Source organism: Oreochromis niloticus, linkage group LG20 (assembly GCF_001858045.2).
Source record: "Oreochromis niloticus isolate F11D_XX linkage group LG20, O_niloticus_UMD_NMBU, whole genome shotgun sequence".
Classification (NCBI taxonomy): domain Eukaryota; kingdom Metazoa; phylum Chordata; class Actinopteri; order Cichliformes; family Cichlidae; genus Oreochromis; species Oreochromis niloticus.
Genome location: NC_031984.2, coordinates 10647059 through 10674622, shown reverse-complemented (window position 1 = coordinate 10674622; position 27564 = coordinate 10647059). Strand labels below are relative to the sequence as shown.

The following is a 27564-nucleotide window of genomic DNA, read 5'->3' as shown; positions in this document are numbered from 1 at the left end:
GGCGCCCCCCGTCGCCGGCCTTCCGGTACTGCATACAGTGGCTGCTTCTCTCCAAGGTCCTGAATATTGGGGTCTCAACTTGCAGCTGTTTTCTTCATCTTGATGGACTATTTTCTTAATATTATTCTCTCTCAAAACTAAAACATCGCAGCAAACTCCCACAGAGCCGGAGAGTTTCTCCACCTCCACCTCCACCTTCCCCTTGAAAGATTTCCCTTGTCATCCTTTTAAACGGCTCAACTACTTTAATCCTGACGGCTGGCCGCCGCGAATATATGCACGCGTTTGCTTTAATATTCCTCACCGTTGTGTGCCCGCATAGATAAACTTAATTGCAGTCTTCATTTACTCACCGCAAGAAATGACCAGAAAGCGGCTTTAATTGGATTTATGGGCTACAAACAGGCGGTGAACAGAATGGCCCGCAGCCTCTCAGCTGCACCGGCTTTCTGCATGTGGATATGAAATGACAGGCTACAGATGGTCCTTATTTTTTTTCCTTCTCTCTTTGGGGGCCAAATTCAAATCTGTGATCCATTACGCATCACAGATTTTGTGAGGAGTTGATGGTGGTTTTCTTCAGTGATTTCGTGGCGTTAACCTGCGAAACCTGCGAAAATGGACCCGGCGAAGAAAGGTATGGTCTGTCAGCCGTACAGGAATGTGCTTAGTGTGCCTTCACTGCAAAGCCACGCGTAACATTTGCTATGTTTTATTGCACTGTAAAGCTATTCTGAGTGGAAACAGACAAACGCAAGATGAGCAGAAACATTTTTGTCATGACGCTTTTCTGAAAAGTAACAAAACCTAAATAGTAAAATTAAAAAAGGGGCTTTTATAATAACCAGAAAATGCACAGCTGGTCTCATATTCAAAGTTTTCTTACTGGGGCAGACAGTTTATGTCTTGGCTACTCGTTTAGTTTGTTCACGGATGGGATGATAAAAGTACCCTCAGGCTTATTCTCTGTGCAGTGCCTTGTCAACAGGTGTTCGTGGGTCTACTTGGGGATAGGGCTGGGCTAAGTGCCACACTGCTCCCACTAAAGAAGTAGGTCACATCTGGTCTTATAATATGAGGCCTCCAGGACAGAATACCTCCCTGTTGCCACAGCCACATGTCAAATCCTTTCCTAATTGTGTTAGATAATAAAATCTGAGCTCGCATAAACAATGCTAGAGTAACATGACTTGAAACAGGACTGCAAATGCACACTGGAACTGGGCAAAACATTCTTTAACTTGCATTTTTTTTACACTGAATCTACGCCCCCAAACAAAAGAAACTGTTATCTTGCATGTATATATCCTTACTTACAGTAAAACAACCCAACCCATGCCCAACACAGTTAACATTCACTGTGTGTGAAAATGCACATTTTCACCCTGCCTTTTTAATCTTTATGTATATATTGACTTATTTATTTTCAGATGCCCTCCCTGGGGGCGATGCAGGCAAATCAGACACCCTCGGGTCAACTGGCTCGGTCAGAAAAAGAGGAGGGGGCGCCAAGAAGGCGATGCAGGCAAACAAGTCTGCCCTCAGGGCCCCCCGAGCTCTTTGCTGCCTCACCCTTAGCAACCCCATCCGGATGGCAGCGCTGGCCCTGGTGGAGTGGAAATATCCTTTTCTCTGAGAGGGTTGCAGTGTTTTTCTCTGCACATGTGGTGTGTTTTGGTTTGTGTATGTTTAATCCTGCATATGATGCACATTTATTAATAATCATTTGGTTCATATATTTTCCTGGAGAGATACGTTCACAAGGCCCGCTCTTGCCTTAACTAGAGTCTGCAAGCCCTTTGACATTTTCATTCTTCTTGCCATTTTTGCCAACTGTGTGGCCATGGGTGTCACCAAGCCGTTTCCAGATGATGATTCCAACCCAACCAACCACAAACTAGTAAGTATTCAGTGAACAAATATAAAATTATTTGACAAAGCTACCAAAAATTTACATCATATGCCAGATCACAGATGATAGTGTGGGTCAAAGATATGTTTTTGGACACATGGATATGAATAAAACAGCTTGATAGTGAATAACTTACCAAACACCTTCTGTATGTGATACAAACTGGCATATTTTTGTTATTCAGATGTTTTGATGGCATCTCTAATGTAGAAACATTAAGGTAAAAGCCAGTGACGAAGAGACTGGACCAACTCGCTGTCTAAAGGGTCCAAGTCTCTGCTCCTAAAGGTTATTATTATCCCAGTAGGAATTGCTAAAAACTTGTTTAAACCCACAGTGGGCGGGTATGCCCAGCGCTAACTGCCTTTGTCCAAATGCCTACCCTGTTACCTAACCAAATAACCCTACTCATCAGACACAGTTACCAGCCACTCTGGTTCACAGCAGTTCCCACACTCTGACACTTGTTGAGTTGCTAGGTTTTTACTTTAGTGGCCAGGAAAATAGGTCCCCGAGGACACGTTACTTTTGTGGGCTAGAGCAACTGGTGAGAGCCTTTAAAGAGATATAGCCATGCAGAAGTCTAAAACCTTACTATTAAATGAAAAATCCAACAAGTGCACAATTTAGACTTTGTCTGCAGATAAAGTATTTATTTAGACATTTAAGCAGGGGCAAAGCATGCAAGAGGAATGCTAGACAATGTATAGCTCGTTATGTAACCTCTGTGTGGAGGAGTATACATCAGGCATCCTGACTCCTGCAAAGGGAAACCCAACTTAGTGCAGAAAGGAGAAGGTCTGTAGCCTTACATAGAAGGGAAGGAAGGAAAGTGAATTTATGTCTTTACCAGTGCTTCACCTTTACTCCTTAATTTGCAGGATACATGACAGATTCATTCATTTTTTAGACACATCTGTGGATACTTGGCAGTGGTGTCAGAAAGTCAAATAGATGAAGAGATCATATCGTTGGAGGACGTGTGAAGAGGAAGAAATGTTTGATGAAAGATCTTACATGGAGGAAGTCTTGTTATCTATAAACGTCAAAGAGACGCTGGTGCTTTGATCATATAGAGCTGCCTTCATCAGACTTCAGAAAGGAGGCTTGGGCCTTGAGAATATAACACGGTTAACACTTTGTATTGTCATGTGATGACATGTCTGATCTCCTTTTACAGTTTTTATGCTTTTCTGTTCCTGGTTTCTACAGCTTTACTCTCAGTAAGAAGATTTCCCTTTGCTTTCCTGAAATCATTGAGCAGTGAGCATGACCGTTATCTATCTGAGACAAACATGCCTGATATGTATTATCAGTCATTATTTTATTAGTATTTTATTAGTTCAGTATTTCTGGTGTTCTGGTGGATGGTGATGCATTAGCGTGGAAAAAGTTGTGCCACAACCTCGGTGACGTGACGTCTATCTGGGATCATGACTTACCTAAACACCAACCATCTGCGTCTTCTTTCCTTCCAGCACTCTCTTTTTTTTGATCTCTTTTGTCCAGTGAATCAAATGTCATATTTTTGTCAAATTGTAAGCAAGTTCTATTAATAATAAAAGATTCCTATGACTAAATAATAACTTAATATATTTATAAAATAAGTCATGCAATTTTGCTTTGTTTTACATAATCCTGACATTGTTTGCAGAGAGATAACAGTGGATTCGGTATTTGAGTTTGAGCTCAGACCCTTTTAGTCAAATGTGTAGTGGACACACAGTCGCAGCAGGATAGATGTTAGTAGATCTCTTTATTGGATTTCACAGAGCTGACAGTTGAAGATATTCTTCATTGGAGACTTAACTATATCCGTTATCATCATAACTTTTGGATCAGATTTTGGGGAAGGTTACAGATTTTCCAAGCTCCATCTTCTGACATTAAAGCACTTCGTTCCTGGATTATAGTGTCAGCGTGAGGTAAAGTCCCAGTGACAGTGACACTGATTAGAAGCTTTAAGCTGAAGGTTACAGAAAAGGGATCTGTTGGCAGACTTATGCGTGTGTTAGACAGTGGGTTAAGAGGTTAGAAAGCCAACAGTATCAGCTCTTAATGACTGCACACGTTGTTTTTTGCATTAGAGCAGGAGTAAAAACCAGTTGCAATATGTGCTAAAAAGGAATAACAGCCTCTAAATGTCAGCCCTAACAATAACTTGACATTTTCTTTAGTTTTTGTCCATTTTTTTCACATTCCATCTGTAAAAGGTCCTTCCAATTTTAGTTAACCCTCCCCGTGTTACCTTTTCTTTTGTTCTCAGGAACAAGTTGAGTATGTCTTTCTCGTCATCTTCACCATTGAGACCTTCACTAAAATTCTTGCCTACGGCTTAGTCATGCACCCCAGCGCCTACATACGCAGCGGATGGAACTTGCTTGATTTCATTATCGTCATTGTTGGGTATTTTGTGTACTTTTTAAAGTCACATTTTGCATCCACGAATGTTGTATTGTTAGTACGAAAAGTCAAATACAGCAGCTATTTTCTGACTCTGTGCAGGTTGTTCAGTGTGATAGCAGAAGCAATGACGGATCACAAGCCCGGTGAGGCCCACCATGCTGCAGGAAAACCTGGAGGCCTGGATGTCAAAGCTCTCCGAGCGTTCAGAGTGTTACGACCACTTCGACTTGTGTCTGGAGTGCCAAGTGCGTCAACTACAATTAGCTTATTTACTTTTAGTATTATTATTATTTATTATTCTCAACATTTTGTTCTTTTTATATATATTATAATTGTATTCTTAACATTTTGGTTTTATTCTTCACATCTTTACAAATTTCAATTCCAGACATTTCAACCTCTATACTTCATCATATCTTAAAAAGTCAAATTCAACTTTGTTATTTAAACTTCCTCCTCTTTTTCCACCTTTTGGTGGTTAATGTTGTTGTTTGTCTTGTCAGGTTTACAAATTGTGTTGAACTCCATCATGAAAGCCATGGTGCCCCTGCTCCACATTGGTATGCTGGTCATGTTTGTCATCATAATCTACGCCATCATCGGCTTGGAGCTTTTCATTGGGAGGATGCACAAGACGTGCTACCTCATGAGCACAGGTCTGTGTCATTCTGTGGATTTTCCATATGTCATTGATTTCTAGACTCAAAGGCTTTTGGTCTCTTGCTGTTTCCTGTTCCAGGTCTCATGGTGGAGGATGATCCAACACCTTGTGCGTTTGCTGGGAACGGCCGCTTCTGTGTCACTAATGGGACTGAGTGCAGGGGCAAGTGGGAGGGCCCCAACGGAGGGATCACAAACTTTGACAATATCTTCTTTGCCATGCTGACAGTTTTCCAGTGCATCACTATGGAGGGTTGGACAGATGTACTCTACTGGGTACACATACATATTACTAGATCACAGTTTTCAAGCTCCATTTTTTCTTTTGTTTTCTTTTGTTGATTGACAATACTTATTTGTACTTTATGCCTTTGTCTCTGTGCAGATGAATGATGCTATTGGCTATGAGATCCCATGGATTTACTTTGTTTCTCTGGTCATCTTTGGATCATTTTTCATTATCAATCTTGTATTGGGTGTGTTGAGCGGGTGGGTAGTCCCTGCACTGCAGGTTTCAACTTCCTTTGCGTGAATTGTGCTATGAGAAACAAAGGCGATACTTTAAAATGAATCTACCACATATGCCCTTCATGGTTTTCCTGTTCTTATTAAGTTTGTGCTTGTATTTATGAGCACAGAGAGTTCTCTAAAGAAAGAGAGAAGGCCGTCGCTCGCGGTGAGCTGCAGAAGGCGCAGGAGAGCAAGCAGATGGAGGAGGACATGATAGGATACATGGACTGGCTCATAGAGGCCGAGGATGTGGACGAAGAAGGAAACAAACGTTAGTTAGGAGAACATTTACATTCAAATTTAAACTCTCAAATCCTTACATTTGTACATACAAATCTGCCTCTATGTGTCTTTGAAGGTGCTGCAATTGCAAAGAAAAAGATGATGAAGAAGTTTGGCTGGTATAAGCACAGTGAGGATGGAGGAGGTATGAAGCTGCTGCTTGTTGCTGTTATTATTTTTTATTTTACCTGATCATCTCTAACAGCCAGTACGTGTGTGTGCATTCAACAGAGTCAGACTCTGATGATGATATAGCATACCTGGATGATGATAGTGGCTTCTGTGCATCTCTCATGTAAGGAAACAAAAAGGTCAACATTGTTTTAAATCATTTTTTCTGTGGAGGAGATGGTGTCATTTTATTAATGTTCCTCTCTTGTTTTATTTCTTTCACAGGGCAAAGATGATGGCCAATAGTTTCTGGTAAGGATAAGAGAAAGTGTACTACACTACAAGAAGATATATTTCTTATTGTATTATCCATAACTTTAGACTCAGTGGGTTGAAATAAATGATGCATTTTTTCACACCTGAAACAAAAAGGACTTTCTTTTCAAGTTAATGGTAAAATAATTATGAAAAATAAATATGATATCATGATTTTATCACAGCTCAGGCAGGCACAGGTGGTTTTCCTGCTTGCACACTAAAAGCTAAACACAAATTCTGGCTAAATGAGAGCTGGTAACATAAAGTACTGTACACAGGATGTGAAAATAACACAAACTGGAAATAAAGAAAACACAAAACAGATAAATTATTTTATGGGTGCAGTCTACAAAACTATAAATTTTGTAGACTGCAAGGTGTATAAAATCAATCAACTATTGATGCAGTGTGCCTTTACAAACTTACTGAAAAATTGATCATTTTAAAGAGCTCACTGAGTTTGAGCGTGGTACTATAAAAGGATGACACCAATGAAACAAGTCAGCTTGCGAAATTTCTTCCCTCCTAAATATTCTATAAGTGGTTAGAACTTGTAGACCAGAGCGGATCACTCAGTACTGAGGCCAGTGGTGTGATTGTGCTATGTCATATTAATATTTTTTGACTGTACATGTCTAGTATGCATGCAGTAAAGATGTTCATCCTACTCTTTCTTTAGTGACCAGCTGTGCCAGCTGAATCACACTCTCAGGAAGAACTGCCGTGTTGCAGTAAAGACCACTAACTTCTACTGGTTGGTGCTTTTGTTGGTGTTTCTCAACACTGTGGCCAGCGCTTCAGAGCATTACGGGCAACCGAAATGGCTCACAGAAATGCAAGGTAATAAATAGCCCCGCCCATTTTTATTCTAACCCGTGATCCCAACCATCTTTATGCTTTGATTCTGAATGAGTCAGTGATATAAGAACAAATGTTACTTTTTTGTCCCTCAGAGCGAGCCAATAAGATCCTGCTGCTGCTCTTCACTCTGGAGATGTTGATGAAGATGTACGCCTTTGGTCTGCAGATCTACTTTATGGCGCTGTTCAACCGCTTTGATTGCTTTGTTGTGTGTGGCGGTATTCTCGAGACACTCCTCGTAGAATTTGATGTCATCCCGCCCATTGGCATATCGGTGCTACGTTGCATCCGACTGCTCCGGATATTTAAGATGACTCGGTAATTAGTGATTAAACCCTACGTGAGAAGGGAACTACAAATTTCCATGCCCTATCTTCCCATCCTGATGTGTGGTCATGATGTCCTGTCATTTTTAGGCACTGGGCTGCCTTGTCTGATCTGGTCACTTCACTGCTCAACTCTATGAAAGCTATCTGCTCCCTTCTGCTTCTGCTCTTCCTCTTCCTCATCATCTTCGCCCTTCTGGGTATGCAGTTGTTTGGAGGCAAATTCAACTTTGATGAGACTCAGATGAAAAGAAGCACCTTTGACTCATTCCCTCAGGCGCTGCTCACATGTTTCCAGGTGATTTACATCTCCAAAATATCTCTCTCTTATGCTCACTGCTTAGCATTTCTGTTTATGGTATTGATTAGATCTCCTTCCCTCTGTCTGTTGAATGTCTTCTTGTTCATCTCGGATGGACTTTTGTTACAGATCCTCACTGGAGAGGACTGGAACGCTGTGATGTACGATGGCATTATGGCATACGGAGGGCCAATATTCCCTAACATGGTGGTGTGCATTTACTTTGTCATCCTCTTTGTCTGTGGTAACTGTATCCTTTTCAACAAATGATTATCAGCAATGATATCAGCTAGAACAGTCTAAATATTAAGTTTGGTCTTTAATTTTAAAAGGAGTAAACAGCAATTCCTTAATTTTGTGATCAGACATCCTGCTTAATGTCTTCTTGGCTATCGCTGTGGACAACTTGGCAGGAGGTGGTGGGAAGAAAAAAGTCGAGTAAGTTTGATATATAGACTGCAGATGGATGTAGCTACAGTCACCCAAATTTGTGAACTCAGCATTACAACTATATACAGTCATGAAAAACACAAATATTTCACAGTTCATCCTTATTGCTTTCATCGCAATTAAGAGGATAAGTAGCAACAAGTTAATCACATGGACCTGATTAACTCAGCATCAGCCAATCTCATCACCTATTTAAAAAAGCTTGGTAGTTTACTGGTCTGGAGCATTCAGATCTGTGTTAATACATACAGAAAGCTAGGAGAAAGCTTCTTCTCTCTAAAGATTTGCATCTGAGCAAATCCCGTGACTTTGGGAACAATGCCCTTTGGACAGACATGACCAAAGTGTAGATGTTTGGTCAGAATGCATTTTTGTATCATTACCCCATACCATCCCCTGTTCCAGTTTTTGTCCCTCCCACATCGAGTTTAGGTCAGCCGTGTAGGTTGCAGCTTGGTTCGATATGCTTAAAGAAACGGTGACGCATTTATAACCAACTTGTTCTTTTAATTTCTGCTGCATTTACAGATCAGTGTATTCAATACAAAATGTTATTTGAAGCATAACAGTAGTGTATGAACATTTATTTATTCAGAGAGAAAAAGGAAGAGGAAGAAGAGTGGGATGAAGATGAAGAGAAAGAGGATGAAGACGCAGGGGTAGGGAGCTTTGATATCTTTTTATATATTATATTGAATGTTTATAGAAAGCGAAGTAACCGCTGACATTTTGTCTCGGGAGCAGAACGAAGATGACGACTGGCAGGAAAATGAGGAGCTGAGAGTCATCGAAGGACTGGAGGGTGAGTTTGATAGACATTACACCCAACAGAGAGATATTAACTATCTTGACCAACAGTGATTATAATGTGTCTTTATTGTAGGAGTGGCTCCTCTAAAGCCTGATTTCTCCGGACCCAAAGAAAAGATAGTACCAATACCCGATGGAAGCTCCTTCTTCATTCTTGGAAAGAAAAACTGGTAATTTGAAGTGATGATGAACCCGAGAAATGATTGAAGGGATACAATCTAATACCAGTGCAGTGCACGTGATTTCCTTCCCATTTTTCATTCTCCAGTTTACGAGTCGCCTGCCACAACCTCATCCATCACCCCTATTTCACCAACTTCATCCTCATCTTCATCATCCTCAGTAGTATTTCACTGGCTGCTGAGGATCCCATTAAATCCCACTCATTCAGGAACACTGTAAGGCCAAGCTTCACTCGCATTTCCTGTCACATTCCCTACATGTTTACTGACTCATAATATTATCGTCATGAGACTGAGAACTGATTTAGCTTCTGTCTTCCTCAGGTGCTGGGATATGCTGATTATGTATTCACTTCAGTTTTCACTGTGGAGATCATACTTAAGGTAACAGCTGTAAAGAACCAAATCTAATAGAAAATGATGCACTAGCAAACCTCAGAAGTGCATGGCAGTGTAATGAGTTTCTGACTTTGTTTCTTCACCCTCTCGCTCATGTTTAGATGACTGTTTATGGAGCTTTTCTGCACACTGGCTCCTTCTGTAGAAATGCCTTCAACCTTCTTGACCTGCTGGTTGTCAGTGTGTCACTCACGTCCTTCTTTCTGCAGTGAGTAGATACACGTGAAACACAAGCTGTGGTTCTTCTGCCGGGTTCTGGCAGAAAGATCAGGAGCAGTTGTAGCAAAGAGAAGAAATTTGAGGATAACTTTTTTTAAATCAGCTCAAACTTTTCTTTTCTAATCTCTTTTCCTTGTTTCTTCCAGCTCAAGTGCCATCTCTGTGGTGAAGATTCTCCGAGTGCTTCGAGTGCTCAGGCCTCTTCGAGCCATTAACAGAGCCAAGGGACTGAAGGTAAACAGTTACATTCTATCTAGTTTCATTCCTATATTCATTTAAGCATTATTTCAGACAGAGCACCAAGTGAAGCTTGGTCTCCAAGCTGATAACAGCTGATCCCACTGCCTACCTGATGGCTCAGCTGATACCCTTCTATGTATCCAATTAGCAAATCTCATAAAGGGTGCGCCGTTCAGCCTGCTGCATCTGCAAGCCGCTTGTACCTCAGCTCCTCCTTTTCATGTCATGTCACACTTAATCAATGTCATGTAAACTCACTGATCACTTTATTAGGTACACCTGTTCATCTACAAGTTAACACAAACATCTAATCAGCCATTCATATGGCAAACACTAATTTAGGAATGTAGACATGGTAAAGAGAAACTGCTAAAGTTCCAACTAAGCGTCAGAAGAAGAAAGGAAATTGAATTGGCTTTGAATGTGACATGATTGTTGGTGTTAGATAGGCTGGTCTGAGTATTTCAGAAGGTGCTCATAGACTGGGATTCATCTCTAGGGTTCAGTGAGTATGGTCCAAAAAAGGGACCAGTGAGTAGCAGTTCTTTGGCTGAAAATGTCTTGTTGATGTCAGAGGTCAGAGGAGAATGGCTAGACAGCTTCCAGCTAATAGAAAGACAACAGAAAATTCAAATAGCCACTTGTTACAAACAAGGTATACAGAAGACCATGTCAGCACAAAAAAGCCTTGAAGCAGATGGGCTACAGCAGCAGAGGACCACTCCTGCCAGCTAAGAACAGGAAACTGAGATTATAATTCACACAAGCTCACCAAAATTGGATAACAGAAGATTGTAAGATTGTGACTTTTGGATGGTAGGGTCAGAATTAGGTGTAAACAACATGAAAGCATAGATCCATTGTCTCTTGTGTCAACGGTTCAGGCTGCTGTGGTGATGTATAGGTGCGGGGGATATTCTTTTTGGTCCCTTTGTAGCAACTGAGGATCCTTTAAACACCACAGCCTACCAGCATTTTGTTTCTGATCATGTCCATCCCTTTATGACCACAGTGTGGTCTTCTGTCTTCTAGTGGCTAAGTCGAGCAGGATAACACACCATGTCACAAAGCTTGAATTGCCAAGCAGGTTTCTTGAGCATGCCAATGAGTTCACTGTACTCAAATGGCCTCCACAGTCAACAGCTCTCAGTCTAACAGAGCACCTTTGGATGTGCAGCTGACAAATCTGCAGCAACTGTGACAATATTGTTGTTTATACTGTACAATTTATTCAGTGTACATAAAAAAGTGTAACATGGTGCTTTTTAGTCACATCGTTTTTGCTGTTTATATGTTCACAGAATGTGGTGCAGTGCGTGTTTGTGGCGATCCGCACCATCGGCAACATCTTAATTGTCACAACCCTCCTCCAGTTCATGTTTGCGTGTATTGGAGTGCAGCTTTTCAAGGTTAATGTTCACACTTTCAGCATGATAAGATTTTAACACCCTCAGCAGATATATAGAGCGTGTCGAGTGAGTGTTTGTAACATTGTAACTTCTCTGTGTTCGGTGTTACAGGGCAGATTCTACAGCTGCACTGACGAAGCCAAACACACTCCAGATGAGTGCAAGTCAGTGTTTTTTTTTCTCACAACATAAAGCCCTTGACAATTTCTTATCACGCTGTTTATTAAAAGATGTGCATGCATCTAATTTTAGAGGCACATTTGTGGTGTATAAGGATGGAGATATGAATCACCCCATGGTCAGGGAACGCATCTGGGAGAACAGCGATTTCAACTTTGATAATGTGCTAATGGGAATGTTGGCTTTATTCACTGTGTCAACATTTGAAGGCTGGCCGCAGTGAGTATTAATTTTACATTTTAAGTCCATCACCTCTCTAAACTATCTGTGTCATTCTTCGGGAGTTTCTTTTTTTTTTTTATTATTATTTCTTAGAAGTTTATTGAACAACTTACCATTTTGTTATTTTCTTTATTTTGTGAAAATATTACTAAAACAGGAAGTAACAGAGCAGTCGTGGGGACAATTTTTAGCTGAAGATTAAGTGAAAATGGCCTTCAGAGCACTACAGTCATGGCTTAAAGTTTTATCAGTGGCACAAATTTTTATGTTTCATACACTTTGCCGCTTCACTTTTTGTTTAGATTATTTTTAGAATCGGAATAAGAATATTTTATTAGCCCCACAGAGAATTATATGGACACAGCTGCTCCAAGACATGTTTCCATGAAACAGTGAAGAATCATCTTGACATCAAGACTTTTATTAGTCAATAAATTAAAGCCGTGCAAAGACTCAATATTTAAAGACAACATTGCTTTTGCAATTCTCCGTTGCATGCCAGATCTCAGCTTCAGGGGCAAATCCAGACTGATCACAATCCAGTCCTGCTTTAAAAGTGCTCAAAATTGATCACAGTTTTTGGGTTCTGTTTGTCTCTCTGCTTTTTAAGGACTGGCCATACTTAACTTGTACTCAAAGACCAGCTTTTAATGATCCAGAAGCAGTTTGGTGACAATCTGTTAAATTTCCAGCATGATAGAGCAATTTTCACAAGGCAAAAATGAGACCATTAAATTAACATTTTGGATACATAACCAGGAAAATGTCCATATCTTAATCAAATCAAACATCTGTGTTCAATAATAAAAAATAATCAAAGTAAAAACTTAAGCAGGAAAGTAGATGAAACACAAAATATGTGCCGCTGCCAAAACTTGTCCTCATGACTGTAGACCTGATTTCATTGTTTTCTGAATATATCCATCTAAATATTCACCAAGCAGTTTATTGTTTCATACATTGTTTGCACATCACACAAATAATGATGAATATAGAATTTTAATTGACATTTCATGATTGTGTGGCTATGCCAAAGCTTGAACTACCCAATTTTAAGCAGACAAAAGAAATACTGTGTTTCTTGTCTGTCTGAGGGCTCAGCTACAATCTGACTGGGGCCGTTGTTTTACAGCCTGCCTTATGAGATTATTCTTTATTACTTATGTAAAGATATTGCTACTGAAATGCCACTGAAATGACATGCTCTCTTGTGATGGCACAGAGAGGAAATACATACATGAAACTATATTGGCTTTTCATGGCTTTTTTAATGGAATTTCCAAATAATAACATAAGTTTAGGAATCTTTATACCAATGATTAAATGACTCCATGTATCAGGAATCCTGTGTGTCACTCACTTGGTCTTTTTTATTTTATTTTTGCCTAAAGGCTTCTGTACCGGGCCGTCGATGCCAACGCCATAAATCGAGGCCCCATTTACAACTACAGAGTAGAAATCTCCATCTTTTTCATCATCTACATCATCATCATCGCTTTCTTCATGATGAACATATTTGTGGGTTTTGTCATCATTACATTTCGAGAGCAAGGAGAGGCTGAGTTCAAAAACTGCGAACTCAATAAAAATCAGGTTAGTTATCATTAAAAACAGGATTCCTAACTGTAGTTTTGATTTGTGTGTAATAGCATTGTTTCATTTCTATCCTCTCCCTCCTCACAGCGTCAGTGCGTGTATTATGCATTGAAAGCTCAACCAATTAAGATTTACATTCCCAAAAACCCATCCCAGCTCAAATTCTGGAGAATCATCAACTCCAGCCAGTTTGAGTATGTCATGTTTGTACTGATTCTGGGAAACACCCTTACTCTGGCTGTTCAGGTACAATTTCAGTCAGTTTTCACTCAGATAAAATACTAAAATATTGATTCAGGGCTGTGATGTGAATGTTTGTGTTGTTTTTCCTCTCAGCATTATGAGCAATCAAAACTATTCACCTCCATTATGGACATCCTCAACATGATCTTCACTGTGGTTTTCACTATAGAGATGATTATCAAGCTAATGGCTCTGCGGGCACATGTAAGGTTTCACTCTTTTTCCTCAGAGAATAATATTTGGCACAACTCCATTCACTGTCTGCTGTCTCGATGACTCTCACTTTGCTTGTTTAATCTCTGCAGCACTATTTCATCGATCCTTGGAATTCATTTGATGCACTTATCGTCGTGGGAAGTGTGTTGGACATTGCAGTCTCTGAATTTAGCGTAAGTTTGTTCACACAGCAACAAAATATCACCAGCTACCTTCCTTATCTACCCAAATACCTAATCAGCCAATCACATGCCAACAATTAGTCATGCAATAAATTAGTCAAATTAGGCATTTAGAGATAGTCAAGATGACCTGTTGAAATTCAGAAAGAGCATCAGAGTGGGGAAGAAAGGTCATTTAAGTGACTTTGAACAGGACATGGTTGTTGGTGGAGAACTGGGATTTCCCCACAAAACCATCTCTAGGTTTACAGAGAATGGTCTAAAAAGGAGAAAAAGATCCAGTGAGCAACTGCTCTCTGGGGAAAAAACAATACATTGTTGACATCAGAGGCCAGAGGAGAATGGTCAGCCTGGAGTTGATGGGAAGGGACTCTTTCAACTACTCTTTATGCTCAAGGTGTTCAGGAGAGGCTCTGTGAACTCACAACAGATCAAACCTTGAAGCAGATGCAAGATGCCACTCCTGTCAACTAAGAAGAGTAATATGAGGCTATGATTTGCACTAGATCACCAAAATTGTATAAGACAAAGATTGTAAATTGTTGCCTTGTCTGATGAGTCTAGTTTCTGCTTAGACATTTGGATGGTCGGGTCAGAATTAATAACTTTGGCAGTTCTAAAGGCAAAAGGTCCTCAAACCAGTACTAGTGGCCATTGTGGTATTTTGTCATAAAATAAAATAAAATAAAATAAAATTTATTTACATAGCACCTCCAGACTTTTTATATTGTAAGTTAAAGACACTACAATGTTAGGAAGAAACTCCAACAACGAGGCAACCCCCTATCAGCAAGCATGTGGTGACAGTGGGAAGGAAAAACCTCCTTTTAACAGGAAGAAACTTTAGGCAGAACCAGGTTCAGGCAGGGGCAGCTATCCACCACGATCGATTCGGGTGAGGTAAGCAGTTAACACACTGGGTGACGCCAGTCCCAGTATTTTCTGTGCAATTTTGATTAAAATTTGATTTTAAGATCCTGAGGATTTGCTCATATTTAGCTGCAAATTAAAGAATTTTTCTAAAAAGTATCTCAGCACCTTGGTGGCGGTTATTATGGTACTATTATGTAGGAATAAAATCAGAGGATAATTCATGCCAGAAGGAAAACTATTACTCCCATCAGGGTTGTCAGCTCCACTTTTTTAAACAAAAAACTAAATAAATGATTAAGAACTACACGATGAAAAATAATAGAATAAACCTTTCTACTGGTTTTTTTTTTTTTTTAAAGAAATTCTATATGGCTGGACATATGTATTACTCTGAAAATGAAATAATTTGTGCTTTAATTTCTTTTCTCCTGCATGGTATCGCCTGCCTGTTGTTGACCACATGCAAAACGATTCAGGGCGGAGGCGGTCATGGTGAGGTAAGAGCTGAATGCTGAAGTACTCATTTTAATTCTTGGAAAATACACTTTGGGTGGACAAAAGCTAATAAGCTAATAACCTTGAGAAAAATATGTGCAATTTGAACGACATGTCTCAGTTTTTCTACTCATAACTTAAACACTTCTGTGCTGCTTCTTGGCTGCATTTCTCTGTGATATCTCAGGGTGTGGGTGTCATCTTTGTCAGGAAGAAAGCTTTGAAACTCTTCTGGATTGGAGGAAATTAATAGTTTGAACATTCATCTTAAGGATTTCCAATCCAAATGGCTTGGGAAAAGTCCAAAAACGGTGCTCTTATCTTCAGTCTTTACACGAGCGCTTCAAGCAGGCCAGAATTAACCGTTTACATAAACCGTCCTGGCCTGCAGGACACATGTTTGACACTCCTGATGACATATTTGCTTTTTCAGTCTCAGATATTTAACTATTTCTGTCTGCCTTTTTTCTTTCTAGGGTCCCGGGAAAGGTGAAAGTGGAAAAGTGTCCATCACATTTTTCCGTCTTTTCCGAGTCTTGAGGTTGGTCAAACTCCTCAGTAAAGGAGAAGGCATTCGGACTCTTCTCTGGACTTTTGTCAAGTCCCTCCAGGTCAGTAGCAGCACAGAAATAACAAAAGAATTAAACAATTTCTTGTGACACCTGTAGACAACTTTTATGTAACTTTGCTCTCGACTTTTATCTGCTCAGGCTTTACCTTACGTTGGCCTCCTCATTGCCATGATCTTCTTCATCTATGCTGTGATCGGCATGCAGGTGAGTCTTTGTTATGAACGTAGGTTTAAATTTTGGCTGTTTCACTCACTGCGATTAATCAAACAGGTATCTGATGATAAACAAAACATTACAATCACATCATACAGGCTGCCCCCAGTTTACAAGATTATAATAAAAAGAAGTCTCTGGTTTTAATGACTGTTTTTTTTCTCTTGTAGATGTTTGGGAAGGTGGCTGTTGATGACGACACACACATCAACAGAAACTGCAACTTCCAGACTTTCTTTATGGCTGTTCTGGTACTTTTTAGGTGAGTCTTTTAGGCCAGAGGAAGGGGCAAAAGTCAATGGACAAAGGTGAATTGTTGAAAAATAAAGCTTAACTGCAGTTCTTCAAATGGCCACTGGAGGCTGAATACCAGAGAGATTACATTGATGTGCTTACAGCCTTGTAATGAAAACTGTTTTGGGCAAAGAAACTAATGTCCTCCTCCATAAAGACCCTTAAGGGGGCTCTTAAAAAGTGTTTTGTGTTAAGGCTTACCACCTTCAGTAACCACTGGACCAGTGGACATCTCAACACTTCTTGTAGTATTCTTACCTTCTGAAGCACTTTTAATAAAAAATAAAAATGTGACACAATGTGCCCTACTTTATCTTTCTTTTTGACTTTAACTTGAACTTTATCCTGTTTTCCAACTAATACGGGGTAATTTCATTGTGCAACCAGAGGTATCGCCCCCTGCTGCTCATTAGCAAGAATGCACATTTAACACACTTCAAAGACAGCTTTACTTTTCAGACCTGAAAGCTGAGTCATCCGTATTTTATGTCTTTGTTTTTGCAGACAAAACACTAATGCTGAAGCTTCAAAATGCACAGTCTAAGAAACAACTGGTGATGGCACAAAAGCTATGTCCATCGTTTATCTACAGTCTATGGCTTTCTTCTCTCTTCTGATAATACATTTCTTTATTATAGTCTTATTTAGAATCAGAAGTTACTGTGCTGCATTAACATGACTTTTTGCTCAAACAAAAAGTGCTTTTCTAGTGTGAAACTTGAATTACTTTCATGCATCTTTTCTAACATCTAGAAGGTCTAAAACAGTGTAAAGGAATGGTGATAATACTGCTGTTTTTCCTTGTAGGTGTGCCACTGGAGAGCAGTGGCAAGAGATCATGTTGGCAGCTTTGCCTGGCAGACGCTGTGACCCAGAAGCCGACGTTGAGCCTGGTGAAGAGTTCACCTGTGGTAGCAACTTGGCCTACCTTTACTTCATCAGCTTCTTCATGCTCTGTGCTTACCTGGTAAGCAAAGCCACCGAAAATTAGGGATCTTTTTTTAAAAACCACTTTGTTCATCTTGTTTGTGGTAAAACATGTCCTTTCTTATGATATAGCTAAACACTACCTCCTGACTCCAAATGTAGGTATAATTAATTCTAACTCGTGTTTTAGAGAATATCAGGTCAGGAGGGATCAAAGTTAGATGAAAGCAGACAGCATAGTATTACAGCTGCAGCGTACTAGCAGGTTTAAAAGCTTACCCTGTCTTCTCCAATTCCCAGCTCATCAGACAACTCCCATCCACGGATTTTATTAATCCAGGCAGCACACAAACCACAAAATCCCGATTTAAAAGGGCAAAAATATTTTGGTAACAGTACTTTGACCATAGTGCTATTTTAAGACATTAAATGTGTCGAATGAAGGTGGGTTTGCCCTAGAGAGCAGGCAGAGGAGGGTCCATGCAGGATCTCATACTCTATCAAGTTGCCGCATTCCTGCAGTGGAAATGGTAAAAAGTGCAGAAAATACAGCGGAGTATAATCTGTTCCAGATTACCTGCTTAGAATTATCAGCAGTATCATATATGATTCACCTAAAACAGGGGTAGGGAACCCCAGGCCTCGAGAGCCAGTGTCCTGCAGGTTTTAGATGTGTCCTTGATCCAACACAGCTGATTTAAATGGCTAAATTACCTCCTCTACATGCCTTGACATTTTCCAGAGGCCTGGTAATGAACTAATCATTTGATTCAGGTGTGTTGACCCAGGATGATATCTAAAACCTGCAGGACACCAGCTCTTGAGGCCTGGAGTTTCCTACCCCTGACCTAAAATATAACCCTAGTCCACCAAGAACCTTCACTGAAATGTTACAATATGAAAAGTAATCATCCAATACATAGACAATTTCAATCTCGCTATGGAGCCCAATGTAATCCATGTGATCTATAATATTTACCTATGACAGACGTTGGCCTTTAATCTCTTCCACTGTTCCACTGCACAGTTTTCTCAGTTTAGGCCAGGGGTGTCCAACTCCAGGCCTCGCGGGCCGGTGTCCTGCAGGTTTTAGATCTCACCCTGGGTCAACACACCTGAATCAAATGATTAGTTCATTACCAGGCCTCTGGAAAATGTCAAGGCATGTGGAGGAGGTAATTTAGCCATATTAATCAGCTGTGTTGGATCAAGGAAACATCTAAAACTTGCAGGACACCGGCCCTTGTGGCCTGGAGTTCCCCCGCCCCTGGTTTAGGTGGTTCAATTTACAGCAGTGTTACAGTTTGTCTATTTGTTTGTCCTTCTCCATGTTTTCTTCCTTTGTGGACAGCTGACATAAATCAATCCATGTGTGGTCTTCGGCCTCTAGCAGAAACCCACTAAGACCCTCCTGGCAGCTAATATAGATCAGGACCTCTGTGTGCTGCTGGGTTTTTTAATATGTTCACAGAACTGTGGTGGCCTGACTTGCCGGTTATGACTTTATACAAAATTTAGAAGCAACAATAATTCAAAATGTAATCTCACTACTTTTATTTGCTAAATTTACTTAAAATGTTTCCTAAATGTTTATACTGGACTTTCTGGATCCCTACTCTCACTTTTTTCAATAATACATTTATTTATGTAAAACACATGCTGTTATATTTATGTCTTTCTCTCTCAGATTATCAACTTGTTCATTGCTGTCATCATGGACAACTTTGAATACCTGACAAGAGACTGGACCGTACTCGGCACTCACCATCTGGACGAGTTTAAGAGAGTTTGGTCTGACTATGATCCGGAGGCCACGTGAGAATCATTTTAGTATCATTCTCCACAACTTGCATACTTTGTTTTACATCGGTCTCACCAGCTCTGCGTCCATCTCTCTCCTACAGCGGTCGTATAAAACACATCGACGTCGTCACTATGCTGCGCAGGATTCAGCCGCCTCTTGGTTTTGGTAAATTATGTCCTCATCGTGTCGCTTGCAAAGTGAGTAGAAACACATTCGCTCCTGCAGATTTAATGAACAAACTAAAGATGCGCATCTGACTCCTTCTGCCTCAACTTGTCTTTGCAGAGACTGGTTGCCATGAATGTTCCCCTGCATCCTGATGGCACAGTCACCTTCAACGCTACTCTGTTTGCTCTCGTGCGAACCTCACTGAAGATTAAGACTGAAGGTTAGACCTGCTGCATATACACACAAACACAGAAGCTCATTATTTGTGTATGAGATTACCCCACTCTGTGATGATAGTGCTGTTTATATTAAAGGATCTGTTGTTTGTGTCCCACTCAGGTCCCATCGACCAGCAGAATGAAGAGCTGAAGGTGATTATCAAGAAGCTCTGGAAACGCACTAAACCTAAGCTCATCGATGAAGTCATTCCTCCCCCTAGAGGTATACCACAAAATTGCACTGCTTTCCAACATAATGAAAAGTAAAGAAACCCTAAATCACACTGAATATTAAATCAAGCCCTTTTTCTTTCATATTGTGTACCTGATGATGCCAAATATGTACATTTATTCATATAAATCTTATAATCCAAAGTAATGTTTGTGTAACATTACCTTCTCTCAGGAGATGAAGTGACTTGTGGAAAGGTTTATGCCAGCTTCTTGATTCAAGACTACTTTAAAAAATTCCGGAAAAGAAAAGAAAGGGAGAGGAAATCCAAAAAGAAGGACAAAGCAGCTTCTCTACAGGTAACATAAACTTTGCTATCCAACTCAAAGATCCCATGTTTGACACAACTTTTTCATTGACTCGATGCAAAATAAAATCATACGGTCATGTCTGTGTGTGAATGTGGACCCAAATGCAGACCTAAAAGAGGATTAATAAACAAAACAAATCTTTATTTCAGTGAGGCAGAAGTCCAACAGGCCACTAACAGAAAATAAAAGGAAATAACCTAAATGCTCAAAGTAAAAGAATAAAAAATGTAAAATACAAAAACTCATGCACATACATTTTAATTGCATCTTGAACCATGTTTGCTTTCCAAGTTAAAATCATCTTTTTCATGCGAGTCTTAAACTGAGATTTGAAGGGTTAAGTTCAACTTACGATCAAATATACTTTTTATAATAAAAAATAAATAATTATAAAAATAAAAAATCTTTTAATCCATCTTAAGGTGGTAAACTTTGCATTAAACTTAGTTTTGAATGTAGGCTGACTTCAGTTTATGGATGTGTTTGTAGCAAGGGCTGCGGACACTGCAGGATCTGGCTCCAGAGATGCGTCTGGCAATGGCCTCTGATCTGGAGGACGAGGAAGGTGGAGGCGATGACATATTCGAGAGTGGGCCTGAAACGTCAGCAACCCCCACTCCCTGCAGCACACCGATGCCACCTCTGGACACGCTGGTAGAGCAGACGACTGTGATCATGGAACCAGAGCCCAAGATCTCCAACGGGGGTGTGATCACAGAGCAGGTGACGGGCTTGAAGGAACACCAGAGACCGGGATCAGAGCTGGCAGGTGTCAGTGTGGTAACAGAACAGCCTGTGAGGTCAGAACCCCTCCCACTGAGGTACGTTACTGCGTCATACGTGAATTCTCACATTGGTACTCAAACTTCTGTTTCATAACGAGGAGTTTTCTAACTTGCTTGTACTCTTAACAAACAGGGCAGACTCCATCAGTGAATCGCCTCTTCCTCCTCCACCTCCGCCTGAGATTTCAATTGAAGAAGTCAAAGCCACAGAGGGAGTATCCGAGCAGGTGTACTTGAGTGAAGGAGATGCTGCAAGTCTGGCATCAGTAGACCGGTGAGGAATAATCAAGAAGGTCAAGCGATAGATGCAGGTTTATTAAATTATTCATAAAAAAAAAAAAAAAACATTTGGGAAATAGATGGATTAAAAAAAACCAACTGAAGACAAGAGAGAACAGCTTAGTATTAAGACTGGAAACAAGGGGGTAGAGGATTCAACCTACCAGCACCTCTAAAGCGCACTAATTAGCACTTTTACTCTTTGGTCGTGCAGGTATATGTATCCAGAGGCTGTTTCCCCAGTACCAACTGATGCAGGCTACAATGGCCAGAGTCTGGAAAGAGGCAGCAGCTTTGGTGAAATACCGTATGACTCTAATGGTACCAGTGGCTTCATCAGCAATGATTACACTGACGTCAACATGAATGGAGGGAGTGCTGCCACGAGTCCCACTCCCTACACCACAAGTGAATATAACGAGAATGGATATCCAAGATACAGTGAGAACGGAAACGGCGTCATCACCGCCAACGGGAACGGAAGCACAATGAGCGGTGGCCATGAAAACGGCAGCAGCATCGGTTACACTGGAAACGGCTACACTACCAATGAGAACAGCAGTGCCCAGTTTGTTAGGAGAAGGTTACTTCCTGCTATTCCAAAAGGTTTTCCTCCTTCTCTTCCATTCTTCAAGAGTACTAATAGATAGAGGTGGTTGTATATTTTTGGACATTGCCAATCTGAAGAAATTTAAAATTCAAATATTTTGATAATGTTTTTGTGTTTAAATAATCTGTCAAGTGAATTTATCAAATATTATTGTTATTTTACTTTATAAACTGAACTTTTCTGAGGGGTTTTATTGGGCATGTGAACTATAACTGAACCCTGCTAATACAAACTCTCTCCACACACGGTGCTAGTCTTGCACTCAGGTCATTTTTCTAATAGCTTCCTGCTTTCTGTTTCAGGTCATAAACCTGCCTTTAATTTCCAGTGTCTGAGACCACAGAGCAGCGTAGATAACCTCCCCGTCCCAGGGATCTATCAAGGCAACACATCTCCAACTAGATCACGTCTGCAGGTAAAACAGTGGCACACAAACACACTCAGCCTGCTAGTTTTCATACTCAGTATTAGCTTAAATTCATAATGATATGAATAAATGATAAGAGAGCAGCCTCTCTGATCTGGATTTACTGGCTCTGCTTTTGCTCTCCTCTGTCAGAACCAACACAGCCTGGAGTCCCGGCCCAGCAGTGTGTCCTCAATGTCGTCCACCTCCTGGGCGAACACGACAGCAGCTGGTGCCACTCCTGTTCCAGGAATAATTGCCCCCTCGGCACGCAAGGGCAAGCTCATCTACACTCCTATGATCTTGGTGGATGAAGCCACAGGTACCAGTCAACCGCTGTGGAATGACGGTTCTGCCAGCCTTCCTGCAGGAAGGCGCCCCGGCTGGTATCCCGGTCAAACCAGGACGTTCACCAGTGTAAGAATGCCACCGCCTGTGAACCAGGGCTTCGTAAGCAAAGGCAGCGCAGACAGTCTGGTCGAGTCGGTAAGTAGTTTTTAAGATTTTTGTAAAGGTGAAACCTCCTACACCCACTATTATGTAGAACTTGGTGTATTTTAAATTCCTCTGACCCTTTGTAACTTGATTTAGTGAGACTTTAAGGCTGATATTCACCTGTTTTGACTAATTTAAACTTTTGAAACCTCATGGGGATATTCTTGCCCAGTAAAAAGGATGGCAAAACTGTTATCCATTATATTAAAAATCCTTTTAGGAACAGATTTATTCATGCTCACCATGAACAGAATGAATGACCAAAGCAACTCTTTGCACTATCGCCTCTCTGAAATGTAATCCTGCTCATTTATTTGAATATTTGCTGAACTTTAGATTGGAAGTGAGCAGCTGACAACACAAACCTGTCTTAAATGATTGCTTCTTTACTCTTTCTGTCACCAACAACAGATCTTGATCTCTGAGGGTCTCGGTGTCTATGCAAGGGACCCAAAGTTTGTGACATTTGCTAAGCGGGAGATTGCTGAAGCTTGCCACATGAGCCTGGATGAAATGGAGAGCGCAGCTGCTGACTTGATAGCGCGTGGAGCCACTCAGTCAATTTCTCGATTTGAGGAGGAGCTGGCTGATGAAATGAACTGTGTGATTTCTTACTGAGATCAGTTGAGCTGTAAGAGAAATGTGTGAGAAACTGAGTTGTGAAGTTTGTTTTTTCTTAAAAAAAGGAAGAAGAAAATCTTTTATGTGTGTGTGTGTTTAAATCTCTTTTGAAAACAAAAAGAAACATCCCACATATGAGATTTCTATCATGTTGGGTATGATGTGCTTTTGTTTGTGAATGCCAAAAACACACTTTGATTTTAAGTGTACGTGTCAATTTGTGACAAGACTTTTGATTGCAGCAGAAGAGTCAGCAGGACGCAAGTTCATTTTCTGCATTGTGCTCTCGTTTTGTACTCTACTTTAACTGTGGTCACTTTATACACGTGTGTTCAGCTACAATCAGGGAAACTAGACTCTGAAATAAGAGTGTTTTAAATCTGCACATGTAGATCAAATACTTTTCTTTACTCTTGATACAGCTGAGTAAGACTGTGAGTTTCCAACAGCATTTGCTTCTTTAGAGAAATATTTAAATGTAATGAATATCCTCTAAGATGCACAATGCAAACTTGTGGCGAAAATGTCCAAATCCTGTTTTGGATTCATTGTGACTGAACGGTTGTGTGGTTATCCACTGTGCACAAATAAAATGAAATGTTTTCTCAAACATTCGTTAATTTTTGTTTTGCAGATGGGATATCGTTCCAAACGTTGCACACGCTCTCAAAGGCTCTTTGTATTTGTTTAAAAGCACATACTGAAAACCCACAGCAAAATTAAAGCAGCGAATTATATAATCAGACATTAATGGACCGGCAGATGGGTAACATCTGGGTTTCACTTCCCCTTTTAAAGAAAAGAAACATGCAAAGCTATGAGCCATGGATGCTTGTTATTTGGTGCTATTGTAGTAGTACATCAAGCATCTGTGTAAAATCCTTTTTGTGTTAAGTAGAAAGCTTTTACTTTGGTTTTTTTAGGTACAACTTTACCGTTTTATATTTCCTATTTCTGTCTGTGCTCTTGGTCAGAGCCTGTGCTACTGTTTTATTCAGGTTAGCTGCTAGCATTGGAAAGGGACAGGAAATAAAAATATATAGATTGGATTACGAAAAAAACAAAACCATGAGAGAGTCTATGTCACAGAGAGACACAGTGTCTATGAAATACACAGAGTGACAGGAGCTTGGCACGTCACGGGAGGTTTTTTTGTATCCAAGGCTTATAGCAGTGTAACTAGAGGATGCTTTAAGGTTGCTTAAGTGTTCCTTATTAAAGGCTTTGAATCACCGAGAGGATGATACCTTCATCGTGAAGAAATCTCACGGTAAATTTTCCATTTCAGTTTTAAGGTTTCTGCAATAGGAACAATACTTTAAAAGGCTTTACTTGATCCAGCGCCCTTTCCAACCTTTCTTTTATTTCCAAAATTTCCAGAAGAGTTGTTAAACAGCACTAACACTGATCATAATTCTCCCATATGACATTCTTTTCACTGGCTCTGTTAAATCCAGAATTGAATTTAAATTTTTTCTCCTCCTACAGACCTAAGATCTTGAATCATCAGGATCCATCATATCTTGAAGACCTCATATTATCTCAATAGAGCTCTTTGATCTCAGACTACATGTGTGCAGGCAGGAGAAGGACCCAAATGCAAAATCTCGGAAACAGGACTTAAACTAAAAAACCAGCTTTAATTGCTGAATGCAAAAATAAGACAAAACTATACTGGGAAAATACTAATGATAACATGAAACACAGGGAGAGGAACACAGCCATGAGGGAGGACACGACATGGAACTGAGGGACATGCAGACATAAATACACAGAAAGATAACGAGGGACGTGGGAACACACGGGGAAACAAGAACTCACAATTAAATAAACACAGACACACTGAGGGAGACAGAGGGCAAAGACACAAGGGGGGATCTAATAAACAAAACTAAACAGAACACCCTATGCAACATAGAATTAACCTTTAAAACAACAAGTGAGCTTAAACAAAAATGCCAAAAAAACACAGGAAAACTCAAAACACTGGGTCAAAGGACCCAGGACCATGACATACAGTAGTACTGGCCCACATACAATAACTTAAGCTGTCTTTGAATTGAAAAAATATGCTCAGAATGTGTTTCAAGACATGCCTTAACTGTTGTCAGTGTCATCCTATAGATTGTATTGTACATTAAAGATGGATGCAGCCACCATCATATTCACCCCTCTAGTTTTGGCATTCTTTAACCTAAATGTTAGCCTTTTGGTTAAATGCCATGTTCTGTTTTTGGAGTAAGCAGTGACCATATTTGGATGAGAGTTACAGACACAGATATCTGCAAGTCAGTGCAAATTAAGAGGAGAATAAAATACAAAAATTCACTGACCAGAATTAGAAAGAACGCCTGGTACAACGGGCCATGTTATTTTGGTGGCATTTTAAAATGGGACTAACATAAGCCAAGTTTTATCTCTACAGCATTGAAAAGGTGAACTCCATGATCGTGTGTGTTACTGATATAAACAAGAGTGTGGTGCCTTTAATCCAAATAATATGCTCCAGCTTTTGCAATCAGTCATGTCAAACCCACCTCTAAGATCTAACAATAGGAGGAAAAGGAGGACGAGTCGATCATCTAACGCTATGAGAAGGTTGTCTGACCAGAGCTTTAGGGCTGGCTTAAAATCTTTAAACATGCAATTCTAATGCAAACAATTGGAGAAGTGGTTTCTTGTCACATAACAGCTTTCTTAAAGACTTTCAAGACAAGGGGGGTGGATTATCTCTGCACAGCAACATTAAAACCCTGTATGATGTACCCTTTAAGGAAAGCTACTTTCTGCATTTCGAATTTTCAGTTTTTATTTCTGGACTGTACCGAAGTAGCTTTGCATAACTCGTCGTTCAAACTATTCTACATATATCTTATACTTCATGCAGCCCCTTCAGTTCATTTACTGACTAAAACAAGGAATTTAGCTCCACTCCTCCTCCCTTGAAACATTTCTTCCGATTGGTCGCCCCTCCCTATTAGTAGATTTTAATAGCAGGTGGCCAGATGACTGGATTAATGACATCCCCTCTCTTTAACACCATACAAAGACAAGAAAACAGTCTAAGCTGGAGGATATGTAGAAGGGATTACTCGTTTCTATGCTTAACATTTTTAATATGAGCATCCACAATTATAGTATTATACTATATATGTCAGAAAATAAGGCCCTCTTTAGTCTACCCCAGGTGTCACAGGGTGGGAAGTAAGTACATCACATGACCATTTTTTTTTAAATAAAAAGAAAGCGTTTAAATTGGCATTTGCAGCACTTTCATACACTTCCTCTTCCCATCTAGTCAGTCAAACATAAAGATGTGAAAATGGATTTTCCGTGTGGTGTTTACTTCACTGTTTGATGTGGATGTGACCAAAAAAAATATTTTTAAACAAGTGTGAATTAAAAGCACCTACAGACTTTTGCTTTTGAGCTTTATCTTTCTCTATCTGTTTCCTTTAGGGGTCGCAATAGTGCATCATTTATCTCCATCTCATCCTGTCTCGAGCCTCTTCTTATGTCACACCAACCCTCGACATGTCCTGACGTTTACTTTTTGAGTGTGTATTTTAATGCATAGTTTTAGACAACAGGGAAACGTTTGCTTTTTTCACTAAAATTGCAGTGACTTTGTGAAGTCACTGTCTGCTTTTGTGATTAAAGGCTTTTTTTTGGATGTCATATTGATCTTAATATTTTGCATCTCATTTCGGTTATTTCGCAGTTACTTTGCATAATGACGATAGGTCATTATCATTATACAGGAGCAGCAACTAGAGTTGCAGCTCCCGATGTTTGGCAATAAAATGCTCAGACACATTTCTGGTGAAAACAAGGAGCCAAACCCACCTGGCCTCACTAGGACTTTATTTATGATTCCATCCTCATCTTCCAGAACTCTCGGTGAACTTTTCCCAACTTCCTTCGCAGGTTTTGGCCACGGGGACTTCTAAAGGGAAAATATACATTAAAAAAACAACAACAAACAGCTGTTTTGATAATGTCAGGTGATCGTGCTGACTGTTAATGACTAGCAGCTGTTCACGAACCTTCACTGACCTTTTGATTTTCTCCACTGAATCACTCCTTCCACTAAAGCGTGAACAGTCTCCATGCGCTCCTCTCTCCATCATCACCCCCGGGGTAGTTTCTGCTCCCTCGGAATAAAAGCAGCGACGCGATTGGATAGAGTGCCCGGCTCGTCGCTACTCCACATCCTCGTAATTGTT

The 27564-nt window shown here is 40.2% G+C and overlaps 2 protein-coding genes and 1 long non-coding RNA gene across 5 annotated transcripts; 2 read left to right on the top strand and 1 right to left on the bottom strand.

Annotated features, from left to right (window-relative positions):
• The first annotated feature begins 282 nt into the window (after nucleotides 1-282).
• LOC106098752 (voltage-dependent L-type calcium channel subunit alpha-1D) lies at nucleotides 283-1792 on the top strand. Its single transcript, XM_013275703.3, has 2 exons — nucleotides 283-637; nucleotides 1431-1792. Exons 1-2 carry the CDS (start codon nucleotides 619-621, stop codon nucleotides 1634-1636), a joined length of 225 nt encoding a protein of 74 aa, XP_013131157.1. The 5' UTR covers nucleotides 283-618; the 3' UTR covers nucleotides 1637-1792.
• cacna1fa (calcium channel, voltage-dependent, L type, alpha 1F subunit a) lies at nucleotides 1784-23948 on the top strand. Its single transcript, XM_025901275.1, has 43 exons — nucleotides 1784-1900; nucleotides 4179-4318; nucleotides 4418-4563; nucleotides 4822-4974; nucleotides 5058-5254; nucleotides 5364-5467; nucleotides 5617-5759; nucleotides 5847-5915; nucleotides 6002-6065; nucleotides 6167-6193; nucleotides 6879-7039; nucleotides 7153-7378; nucleotides 7477-7684; nucleotides 7817-7937; nucleotides 8053-8125; nucleotides 8733-8790; nucleotides 9038-9117; nucleotides 9216-9345; nucleotides 9454-9513; nucleotides 9630-9736; nucleotides 9894-9981; nucleotides 11289-11396; nucleotides 11508-11560; nucleotides 11649-11795; nucleotides 13190-13391; nucleotides 13482-13640; nucleotides 13731-13841; nucleotides 13943-14030; nucleotides 15893-16014; nucleotides 16114-16179; nucleotides 16359-16450; nucleotides 17290-17449; nucleotides 19097-19224; nucleotides 19314-19410; nucleotides 19499-19601; nucleotides 19721-19822; nucleotides 20006-20130; nucleotides 20632-20963; nucleotides 21061-21201; nucleotides 21421-21812; nucleotides 22119-22231; nucleotides 22376-22708; nucleotides 23129-23948. Exons 1-43 carry the CDS (start codon nucleotides 1844-1846, stop codon nucleotides 23333-23335), a joined length of 5793 nt encoding a protein of 1930 aa, XP_025757060.1. The 5' UTR covers nucleotides 1784-1843; the 3' UTR covers nucleotides 23336-23948.
• On the bottom strand, nucleotides 14036-27534 carry LOC102079112 (uncharacterized). 3 transcript variants are annotated; one of them, XR_003215403.1, is made up of 4 exons: nucleotides 27395-27534; nucleotides 27185-27284; nucleotides 16121-16249; nucleotides 14036-16008 (listed from the first exon to the last, which is right to left on the bottom strand). It is a non-coding gene; the product is annotated as an uncharacterized LOC102079112 (long non-coding RNA). The 3 variants fall into 3 exon arrangements; XR_003215402.1 differs by lacking the exons at nucleotides 27185-27284; nucleotides 27395-27534 and adding exons at nucleotides 17272-17446; nucleotides 17689-18073; XR_265776.4 differs by lacking the exons at nucleotides 27185-27284; nucleotides 27395-27534 and adding an exon at nucleotides 17689-18073.
• Nucleotides 27535-27564: the final 30 nt, after the last annotated feature.